Source organism: Erinaceus europaeus, chromosome 11 (genome assembly GCF_950295315.1).
Source record: "Erinaceus europaeus chromosome 11, mEriEur2.1, whole genome shotgun sequence".
NCBI classification, from domain to species: domain Eukaryota; kingdom Metazoa; phylum Chordata; class Mammalia; order Eulipotyphla; family Erinaceidae; genus Erinaceus; species Erinaceus europaeus.
This window is the reverse complement of record NC_080172.1, coordinates 8,902,919-8,914,999: the sequence shown is the minus strand read 5'-3', so window position 1 is coordinate 8,914,999 and position 12,081 is coordinate 8,902,919. Positions and strand designations below refer to the sequence as shown.

General features: G+C 36.7%; 1 protein-coding gene across 4 annotated transcripts in view; it reads right to left on the bottom strand.

The window, feature by feature from the left end:
* Positions 1–3,309: 3,309 nt before the first annotated feature.
* The window catches only part of VCAN (versican), a 126,381-nt gene continuing 117,609 nt past the window's right edge, over positions 3,310–12,081 (bottom strand). For all 4 annotated transcript variants that reach the window (XM_007518821.3, XM_060201134.1, XM_060201133.1 and 1 more), the window contains 3 exons: positions 10,966–11,110; positions 5,046–5,228; positions 3,310–4,868 (listed from right to left, as the gene is read on the bottom strand). In XM_007518821.3, the coding sequence (XP_007518883.2) occupies positions 4,741–4,868; positions 5,046–5,228; positions 10,966–11,110 (456 nt within the window). In that variant the 3' untranslated portion in view covers positions 3,310–4,740. The remainder of the gene's footprint in view (positions 4,869–5,045; positions 5,229–10,965; positions 11,111–12,081) is intronic.

The following is a 12,081-nucleotide window of genomic DNA, read 5'->3' as shown; positions in this document are numbered from 1 at the left end:
CAATTGTAGCACGATGACAAAAAGGAAATAACACAAAAGCATCATTGTTGAATTTCTCCCCCCCAAATTGTTTCACTGTTTATACATTATTAGGAAATATAAAAATAAACATCAAAAGTGTTGGTATCAGCATTCTGTCCTTAGTCATGCAATGATAGCTTTTTTGCCTTTGCCTAAAATGTATTTTCTCTTTCACATTTTTTCTGGAGAGAAAATCATGCATAGATCATGCACAAAGTTAACACTAAACTTTTTTCTTTTGCAAAAAGAAAATTCCTACGTGCTCCCTTGGGAAAATTCTGTTCAGTAAAAGATGTGTTGCACATTGAAAAGACAAACTAAGTAAGCAAAAAGCATCTATTTTGTATCTACTCATGCCCAACTCCATATATATATATCTTCCAAAGGAAGAAGAAAAAAAAACCTCAATACTCAACTCACGTATCTTTCGTGATCACTTTTACACAACTATAGAAGATACGATAGACTTATTTGCCCAAATTATATTGAAAAAAGTAGGCTTCAAAAAATTTCAGTGGAATACATCTAGTATGAAAACCTTTATCAAGGTAGAAACCTATTTTTTCCACTCACTGCTGAATCTCTCAGATTTATTACAGTGCTAGACACAGAGTAACAATAAATAAGGGGGCCAGGGGGTGGCACTCCTGGTTAAGTGCACACAGTGCTACACACAGGGCCTAGGTTTGGGCCCTTGCTCCCCACCTGCAATGGAGACACTTCACGAACAGTGAAGCAGGTCTGCAGGTGTCTTTCTCTCTTGCTCTCTATCTCCTCCTTCCCTCTCAATTTATCTTTATCCTGTTGAATGAAGGGCTGTATTGTTATGTGGAAAACTGAGAAATTTTATGCATGTACAAACTATTGTATTTACTGTTGACTATAAAACATTAATCCCCCAATAAAGAAATAATAATAAAAAAAAGAATGAAGGGGTGGGGGGAGGCCACCATAAGAGGTGGATACACAGTACAGGCACCTAGCATGGAGCCCCCAGAGACTGGTGGCAAAATAATAATAATAATAACAACAACAACGATAATAATAAATAATGAGTGAATGAATGAGCGAATAAATGAAAAGATGGATATCTGAGTGAGTAGGAACTTGCTGCTATTGACATCTGGTATGCTCTTCTTTTTAAATTAAATTAAATTTATTATTGAATAGAGACAGAAAGAGATTGAGAGGGGAGAGGGGAGATAGAGAGGGAGAGAAAAAGAGAGGCACCTGTAAACCTGCTTCACTACTCGGGAAATTTTCCCCCTGCAGGTTGGGACCAGGGGCTTGAACCTGGGTCCTTGCACACTGTGATTAGTGTGCTTAACCAGGTGTACCACTCGCTGCCTGGCCCCAATACACTCTTCTAGTTAATACTTTAACCTAACTGTAACTTAATTGAATTCAGCAGTAAATATGCTGTAAACTAATTGTATAACTTTGGACAAATGACTTAAATTCTTTATACTTGATCCCTCGTCAGTTAAACAGTCACAGCAACTCGCCTATAAGTTTGCTAGAAGATTTTGTACAAGAACACTTGGCCTGGTTCAAAAGTAGCACTCCATACTTGTGAGTTATAAGTTTTCCTATTATATAATTCTTTCACATTAAGATTAATGCATACATCTGTAATGTCTCAACTTATCTCAATTTTTACAGGTATTTTAATCATAATCATCTCTCTGCTAGCTAGAAAATGACTTTAGCTAAGCCAGTAGTTTGTTCTCAATGATAGAACCAGAATGTAAAAATGTCAGTGCACACTGGAATCAGAAAGCTATAAAAAATCAGACCAGGGGCCCATGACTGCTCAACAATTTGTTTGGCCTCGTATATTAACTCTCTTTTCAATCACCAGGTTCCAGATGCCACCAGGATGCTGGCCAGGCTTCCCTGGATTAAAGACCCCACCAATGTGTCCTGGAGCTCAGCTTCCCCAGAGACCCATCCTACTAGGGAAAGAGAGAGGCAGACTGGGAGTATGGACCGACCAGTCAACACCCATGTTCAGCGGGGAAGCAATTACAGAAGCCAGACCTTCTACCTTCTGCAACCCACAATGACCCTGGGTCCATGCTCCTAGAAGGATAGAGAATGGGAAAGCTATCAGGGGAGGGGGGGGTATGGAGATTGGGTGGTGGGAATTGTGTGGAGTTGTACCCCTCCTACCTTATGGTTTTGTTAATTAATCCTTTCTTAAATTAAAAAAAAAAAATCAGACCAGTCACAGTAGAGTAAAAGGACTTTCGGTTTCCTTGGTCAAACAAAAACAGTTACAAAAGTTACAAACATTTTAGACTTTTATTCATACACACACACACACACACACACACACACACACACACACACACACAATCACTCATTTTATACTATACATGTTATAATACAAAACCAGGAATATACTGTGTGTATTGTAAAGAAAAAAGACAAATTAAAACCTACATGGTTGAAACAATATTGCTCTCTGCTCTAGAGCACTTAAAAGAGGACCACATTTAATGTAGCAAACAAGGGAACTTTCTTTTTATTTACTTTCAATTTTATTATTGGACAGAGACAGAAAGAAATTGAGAGAGGAGGTGGAGATAGAGTGGGAGAGAAACAGAGAGACACCTGTAGCCCTGCTTCACTACTCGTGAAGCTTTGCCCTTACAGGTGGGGTCCAGGGGCTTGAACCAGGGTCCTTGCACACTGTCGTGTGTGCACTTAACCAGGTGCACCACCACCTGGCCCTACCAAGGGAACTTTTTAGAAAAAATTCTTAAAAATTTTCCCCTTTGTTGCCTTTGCTGTTTATCGTCAGTCATTGTTGTTATTATTGTTGTTGTTATTGCTGTCATTGTTGCTGGATAGGACAGAGAGAAACCGAGAGAGGAGAGGAAGACAGAGAGGGGGACAGAAAGATAGACATCTGCAGACCTGCTTCACCGCCTGTGAAGAGAACCCCCTGCAGGTGGGGAGCCCTGGGCTTGAACTGGTATCCTTACCCTGGTCCTTGCCCTTCGTGCCATGTGCGCTTAACCTGCTGCACCACAGCCCAGCCCAGCTCTCCCAAGGGAACTTTCTTAAAGACAGAAGGCTTGATTGTAGTTAATGTCTGTCCTTCCTTCTAAACTAAATGTTTTCTGAATGAAGAATCAGCGTTGGTTATTCTTCTATTTACATTTGACTCGTTGCCTACTCTTCTCATGGTTATCCTAACTAAAATTAAGGGAAGATTCCTAAATGTTTTCTACCCATTTGCTTTTTCTTCAAATGTTAAATTAAGTGGATAATGATTCAAAATCAGCTTCAGCAGTCACTTTATTCAAATAAAGAGGAGAAAACAGAGTGGGAAAATATAGAGAGAAATTTCAACACATACAATCCACCTAACAGGAAGAAATATCCACACTATTTCTAAAGACATATTCCTTACTGAGGATGAGCAAACACCATTTTTCTGAAAACTATACACGTTTCCACTCTTTTCATCACAAACACTTGATGCTTGTCTATCCATCACATTATTCAATCAGGGACAAAGTACTCAGATTATGTAATTCCAAACTGTGTGAGGGAAGTATAAAAGCTAACACTGAAAAATTACTAGCATACTATGTCAATTTTCAGGTTTGGGGGAGAAAATAACATCCAATAAATTAAATCAGTATGGCTTACTTCATTTATTTATGTATGCTTCACAGCTGCAGCATTCATACATGGACATTCAAACACTTTATAAAAGATTAAAATGGTTATATATACAAAATTTCTTTCTTTGAATGTGTGTTGTTTTAACAATCCCCCACCCACCAGAGCCCTAAGCCTCTATTCATTTGAAATGTGTTGACCTGTAACCTTGAAAGTTAGAGTTAGGAAAGCCATTAAAAAGTAGACCTGGTTGAGTTAATACTTAGCACTTTGATCCCTAAAAAACAAATGCTCCTGGGAATAGAAAAGTCCTCCATCCAGGCCTTTCTTGTAGTAAAGAAAACAAAACAGATGGAATGCAGTACAGAAGAGGTCCATACTGCAGTCCTAACAGTTCAGTCAGGATTCCATTAGCCAGGCTTCAGCATCACATCAAAGCAAACTGTACCTCCAGCCGAGATGGTGCAGTGACCAACAGGACTCTGCATTTTTTTTTCTTTTTAGTTGTCCAGAAAAAGTGGTCCTTAGTCTTACTGATGGTCAACGGGCAAAGGAAACCATTTCCAGCCTCAACAATGTACAACAAAGCAGCCAACCCAATGATTAAAGACCTCCAAGAGTTCCATAATCACCATTAAATATGCCTGAACTCAGTGTGACTTTTTATTTTATATACAGGATTAAAATCAACATTAAATCATCTTATTTACATTGCCATTGGTGCTGAAATTGAGTTTTGTTCTGTTTTTTTTTTTTTTTAAATAGTACAGTAGGCTGGTATACATTATAAAATGGTCTGCACTGGAGGCAGATAGAAAACTAAAGAAATTACATAGTCTGGAAATGGTTCCTTTTTTTCTTTTTCTTTTCCTTTTTTTGGCCCTCATTTTCTTTCGTTTGCTTTGTTTTTGAATGTCAATACTTTTCATCTGAAACATTTTGGAAGCACAGCAATCCACAATGACTGGACACTGATCCAAAAATCCACATCAACTGATAATACTTCTCAAGGTGACAGGAAAGGCACAGGAAGTTAGGACTTTGGCTGAAAATGATGAAAACATATGTCCGCCACTTTAGGGATCAGCGCCTGGACTCCTGCCACGTCCGGCTCCAACGATGTTCATGTTTTGATGTATTTACTGAATTGTCCTTTGCTGATGAAGAATTTTTAAAGTATTTCATAGAGTAAGTCCTTTGGTATGCAGATGCTACATGGATGGAAAGAAGAAAGAAAGAAAACACAACAACATTATTTGCTCCATACCCTAAACTACTCATCATGTAGCCCGTTAAATGAGGGTGGCTGGTCATAACATGAGGGTGACTAGTAGTTGACTAGTAGTTGTTATAGCACGGCTGTCCATTCTTTCTAAAGTACCACTTACGGTTCATGCAGGTAATTTTAGGCATAGTCCATCTTCCATTTCCTAGGCAACGGATAGTTGGAAGGTGGCGTTGAATGAAACCATCTTTGCAGTGATATCTAATCAGGGAGTTGATTTCATAACGAGGTTTCATCTTTCCAAAGGTCTTGGCATTTTCTACAACAGGGGGCTGGCCGCAAGCAACTAAAGGAAAGCAAATTGAGTTATTTCCAAATAATCTAAATATTTCAATTGTCTTGAATCTCACTTTTGTATTCTCTTTTCTTTCGTACAGAACGTAATCCAACACCATCACTTAGGTAGTGTTTTATTAAAGAAGTTGCAAGTGTTCAAGAGAAAAATCAAAATATTGAGACCCTGAGTCTAATTTGAAGCTCAAGTCATGCCATCTTCAATTGTGATTCATTACAACATACTGGGCAAAATGGTCCTATACTTACCTATCTATCCATTTGGTAAGACTACTTTTCTGAAAAATTTCTCAATTAAAAAGCCCTGTCTCATGTCAACATGCTGAAATGTTCTCCATCACTATTTCAGAGCATGTATTAAGTGCCCAATTTCATTTGGAATAATGGTGGATTTATAGCAGCTATCACTATAACTTCCCTAAGAAATTTTATAATTGTTTTAAAAATGTGAAAATTCATGCCTAAGGAATATATATATATATATATAGTCTTCTGTATGGAACCAGGAGGTAGAAAGACAGGGAGTGAGAATATAACAGCCATGCTATACTTTCTAATTTCCTTTTAAATATAAGATTCAACACTGAAAAGGGAGGTAAAACTTGGAATATTTAAGCACCATTTTTATTTAAAAATGAAAAATTCACGAGATCAACAAACTTAACAACAATAGAATTAATAGAAGGAGAAGAAATCTACCAATTCTGGAGCTTATGTCCACTGACTATGTAATAACTGGGGAGATTATGTCCACTGACTATGTAATAACTTCCAGTTTCATGCAACACTGTCTAGTTGAAAAATGAACTTTTATTATGTATTGTGTTTTGTTACACATCTCTAATTAGGGCAATTTAACTTACATATGATTTTCCTAATTGGTACGTTCTATTCTTAGTTGACCTTAAGAGTTCCTACAACATAAAGCCTATAAGAATTCCTCATATTCTTTCATGACATAATGTAAATTTTCAGTATCAGACATCTTAATAGCAAAATGTCTGTCTGTTAACATCTTAACCTCAAAATAAATTTTATAAAACTTGAAGAACATCAAAGTCATTTACATATCCCGGAGGCTATTTACAATTGTATCCTTTTGAAATGACACATTTGGGTTTAATTCAATAATTATCAGCTAGTGAAATAGTTCACTTGTATTGTTGCTGTGCTTTGCCATGTGAGCAAACCAGCTTAAGAGTCCAGCCCCATCACACTGAAGGAAGATTTCATGTTGTGGTCTCTTTCACTCTCTCTACCTTTCTGTAAATAAATTTAAAGTTTGTAAATTCAATTAAATAAGTAACTCCTTTAACTTACTTCAGCTGAGAAAAATAACACAGCTTAGAATGTATTGATCCTACAGCAAGCAAAGTTGGCATTAATGAAACACACAAATGAACCATTAGTGAAAAGTCCTAGTATGGCTTTTTAATCATGACTAAGAAATTATGACTCAGACGACATAAGTTAAAAATAGATCATAAGATCAAACTCTCTGTAACTAATACATTAAAAATACTTTTATTACTTTTAATTAACAAATAGTATGTGTATGTATCATCAAACAGTAACCCCCAACTTAGGTACCTGCACTTCTTTTATTATAATGTGAAAAACTAAATAATTGCAAGCATCAGACACGAGGAAGTCAAAGTAAAACGTAAGGTTAAAAATGACCAATTATATAATCAATGTATCTGACTCCATGCTGTACAGATCAGAAGTTGTCTCTGTAATTGTGAAGAAAACAATGTACAAATTTCCACTAAGTCTATTATGTGAAGACTTACAAAGTTAAAATAATTCAGGAGTGTGGTGTTGGCAAAGATAGTCAAACAGACAAGAAACAGACGCATACATATATGCTTAATATTTGACAGAAGCAACAAGACAGAGCAATTGGTGAAAGGCTATCTTGTCATTTGGACAATTGGGTCCATATATACGAAAAAATTAACTTGGTTCCTTACCTCGGAGAGTACAGGGAATCAATTCTAGATGGATTAAATATATAAATATGAAAGTCAAAAACTATAGGACATTTGAAAAAAAACACAGGATATCTATTTGTTGTTAATTTAAGATAAACACAATGTAATGAATAGTGAAAACCAAGGAGTGCATAACAACATAAATAATTCTATTCATCCCCCCCCAAAAAAATGGCATATAGGGTAGGAACAAGAAGCCATAAACTGGGACAAGATATTTGCAACATATCTTAGCTGTCAAAATATAAAAAACTGTAACAGTACTTTTTATATCAACTAAAGCAATGAGTAAATGCTTTATAAGAGAGGCTGGATCAGGCGGTACTTGTCACTATGCGCAAGAGAAGAGATATAAGTGATCTCTGAGTATATAAATATAGATGGATGGGAAATGATGCATGGAAATGTTAAGTCAAATCATAAGAGATAACATTTTCATACCCACCAGACTGTCAAAAAATTCGAAATCCAATAATTTCAACTGTTGTTGAGGATACAGAGTAACTGATCTGATCTCTCATACAATGCCGATAGTACAAATTGGTACAACTACGTTGGGAAAGAATAGAGCATTTTCTAGTAATTTTGATGATACCTATGTCCTATGTTTCAGCAGCTCCACTCCTGGAAAGATGTCCTATGGAAACTCTTAAAGGTCTACCAGGAACAAGTTCAATAATGTTCATAAAACTTAGTTTATAATTGCAAAAACACTTAGGATAAGCCAAATGTCCACTGAGGGGAGAACTGATGTATAAAATGTAGTTGAGTCTCACAATATAACATTATGCAGCAACAAAAAAGGAAGAAACACAGCTTCATGTATCAACAAAGATGCAACACACAAATACAACACTGAACATAAAGCAAGGCACAAAATACATACATTATGATCCAACTCACATAAAATTCAAAATTCTGAGAAAACAAATTCTTATTAATAGGAGCGTTTATGATAAATCTGAGATGAAGCTAAGAAAATTAAGTCATTAGCTCTAGTAGGAACAGGAGAATAAATGAACCTGCAGGTTATTCCAAAGATGTGTTAATAGTGTGCACTGTTTTTTGTTTGTTTGTTTTGTCTTTTCTATATATTGAGATCCTTCTCTGTAGCTGTTTAGTTAAAAGTAGAACTACTTGGGTTTTATGTTCAAAAACTGTCTAAACATATAAGAAAGAAATGCATCTTACAAAAACCAAAATATTCTCGAGAGTACTGATCAACAAAAATTTGTTTACATTTAAAAAAAATAGAAAAATTTAAAAAATAAGAAAAAGGAGATCAGATAAAATTTTAATTCTCTTTAGAAAAAGTGAGAGACTTTTTCTAAACTTTTAAAAAATATTTATTTATTTTCCCTTTTGTTGCCCTTGTTGTTTATTGTTGTTGCTGTCATTGTTGTTGGATAGGAGAGCGAGAAATGGAGAGAGGAGGGGACAACAGAGAGGGGGAGAGAAAGATAGACACCGTCAAACCTGCTTCACCGCTGGTGAAGCGACTCCCCCTGCAGGTGGGGAGCCAGGAGCTTGAACCGGGATCCTTATACTGATCCTTGTGCTTCGCGCCAGGTGCGCTTAACCTGCTGCACTACACCCAACTCCCACTTTTTTTTAAAATTAATGCACGTGAGCGAGGGACCTAGGGCATCATTCAAGCATGTGCAATGCCAGGGATCTGACTCTGAACCTCATACTCAAAAGCCCAGTGCTTTAGCCACTGCACTGATACCTAGACCACAAGGGAGTGGTTCAAAATAGTTTCCACCCTCTTGGAAATGTGACGTCGACATTTTTGTGAAGCCTTTTTAGCAATAGGCCGATCTTAGTCTGTGGAAGTTTTCTCCCTCTCTCTCTTCCATGCATTCTGAGTGCACAAGACAGTCTGCCACAATGAAGAATTATCTGATTCAAATTGTCAATAGTGCTGCTATTTAAAAAATAATAATAATACGGCTTTGGGAGAAAGAAATGGAAAGAATTGAATGTTTGGATCATAGAATGAAAAACATGATTACAAAGGCATTAATCGGCGATCTAAAAGACAAGCATGACATTTGGGTAGAGACAAACAATTCGTTGAAGACCTTTTACACTAGAAACAGGAAAACAGCAAATACTTGACTTGATGTTTTCCCAAGTCCTATCACAGAAGGTCTGTAATAAGGCACAGAGCCAGAATAGCTGCTGATCCAGAAAGTGGAGTTAGAATGAACTCCACTCTATGTAAGAGGAGACCAGAGTAAGGTAATCATAAACAACAGAGTTTCCTCTAAGCTTGGATATCTCATTATTAGAATGTCTCATTATTAGTGTCTGTTGTCTAAAGTACTTATGGAGTATGTGTATTAGTTGTATTATTTTATATGCAAGGACAGGTCAAATGGATTTCATTTTTGCCTTTCTGTTTTCTATTTTTACCCTGTATAGGTAAAAAGTCAATGTTTTACACTACTGTCAATTGCGAATGGGTTGAAACATGTTTATGAAGACCCTGTTTGACTAAAGAGGGAGTCTATGAAATGTGTCTTAGTAATGTAAACATACTGGTCAATGATAAACACAATACACTTTAAAAAAAACATATTTCTTAACTGTATCTATTTTAAAGACAACTAAGCAATTTTCATTATGGAACCTACACTGCAAATGTTTTTATTCTATATATTGAAGGCATTTACTATAGGTACAAATGACTTTTTTTCCCCCGTTGCATGGTTTTAGGAATGTATGTTTCCAAGGGGGAGATTCAAAAATTCAAATGCTTGGAGAGACCAGGTAATACACTCATATACCAACAGCTTTCCTGTAATATTATTTCCTCCAATAAAATTATTTGTGGAAAACAGGAGAGGAAGGTTAAAGAACCACAATGAATTGGAGCTCACAGCCCTCACCAGAGGGAGGTAGTGATTTTCAGTTCTAGTACTTTAAAACAGGGACTATATGAACATAGGCCAATAGTGCCAGGTATTTCATTCTTTAAAAAGAGTCAAACATCCAGATCACTGAACAATATAGCCCAGCTTTAAAATATCAGCAACAATGTTAAAAATATTTTCACCAGACTATAGGTCCTTGAACTGCCAGCTATTTTTCTCAGAAAAACTGGCAGCTGTTGTGATACTGCATGCAGACTCACAAAGGGAATTTGGGCACAGTGAGCATACGGCTGGAGTCAGGCTGATGGACTTATGTAAACCAAGTTATTTAATTTGCAGGTGGCTGGAAGTCCAGCCCACCTTCCCATCCCCCCCACGCCCGCCGGGCTGCTTCTCCTGGGAACTGAACACATGTAACTGAGCTAGCTGGTAAACCGAGCTTATAAGACTCTTCTCTGTGGCCATAATGAGTAACCTATATCTCTGCGGATGACTGCCCATCTTGCTGTACCTAAAATATACCATACCGGACTTCTGTACCACCATGTAATAAATAAACCTTGATTGTTTTAAACCCATGCTAAGCCTCGCTCCAGCGAAGTCCTTCAATGTCTAATTTTGATTGGTAGCTATTCTACAGAATACTACACTATTGTCTCAAACACCTGAAATCTAAGGTGGAAACCAACTTGCTTAGGAAGAGTGAATACTCTAGAGCTGGATGGAGATGTACAGAGTTGATGCTTACGACATGATTAGTTTGAGTAAAAGTGAGTGAAGACAAGTCTTCCTGAATGCACTTGACAACTGAGTGAAATACAGGTCAACTATATTTTATCAATGGGGTGACCATTACCTGTTCCCTTCTTGCAGGTATAGGTGAGATGGTAATTGCAAGGGACATCGTTCCACTGGCCGTTCTCATGCCAAATGATGACAACACAGTCTTCTCCAGCTGAAAAGAAGCTGTCTGGCTGGTTGGGTCTCCAGTTTTCATATTGCTGTAAAAACAGAGGGAGAAGACAATTTAACCATTACGTGTTATCAGTGGCAGCGGCAACACATCATAATAAAATTGGATAAAATAATGTCAGTAATTTCTGTTGAATCACCAAGCTGAAATATCTTTGGTGGTAAAGAAAAAAAGACATTTACCCTCAGAGTGTATGTGATTCACTGTTTCTCAACAAATGCCTTTGGTAATCAGAGATATCAGATAAATTGTATTTTAGTCACCTTATGTTTCTATAGAATTGATCAACGCTCAATTTAAGATTTCTTTCTTCCCTTTTTTATTTACTTTTTTTTTGCAACTAAGGTTATTTGGGGGGGGCAAAGAAAGGGAGGAAGAAAGAGGGAGAAAGACAGATAGCAAACAAGCATTGATCTATCCATATAGAAGTAGATCTCTGCTCTAGGGTCTGACGTGACAAGGGGAGGTTTGTCTCTTCAATTTTTTCTAGCTGAATTATCACTTCCCCACTACTCTCCATCTATCGTTTTATTTTATCAAATCTAACACTGATAAGATGGGGGGGCTTCTTCAAATGTAAAACAAAGATTCAGATTTCTTTCAAAGTGGTGATTAGTAGTCTTCTTTGATGGACCTGCAAAGTGCTACCTTTTTATTTGTTTATGTTTTTAGTCTTTTCTGAGTTATATTTAAAATAAGTCTGTTGTTTGAGACAGTGGGCTAGGATACTTTGAGGAGGAAAGAAAGAGAGGACAAAAATGTATATATGACTAACAACATTGCTGTCAATTCAGAGCATATAAAACCTGTCAGGGTTCTATTATCTTCCTCTCCAAACACTATCATGGCTATTTTTTTATTTTTTAAATGTATCATTAATATGTTAGAAAAACTGTGCATCTTTTCTTCTTTTTCAGAAAAAAATAAGATGTCTAAAGCTTTTAATGTGGCAAAAAAAATCTAGATTTTTGATAAAATAAGAACGAGGAGAGGAGAGGA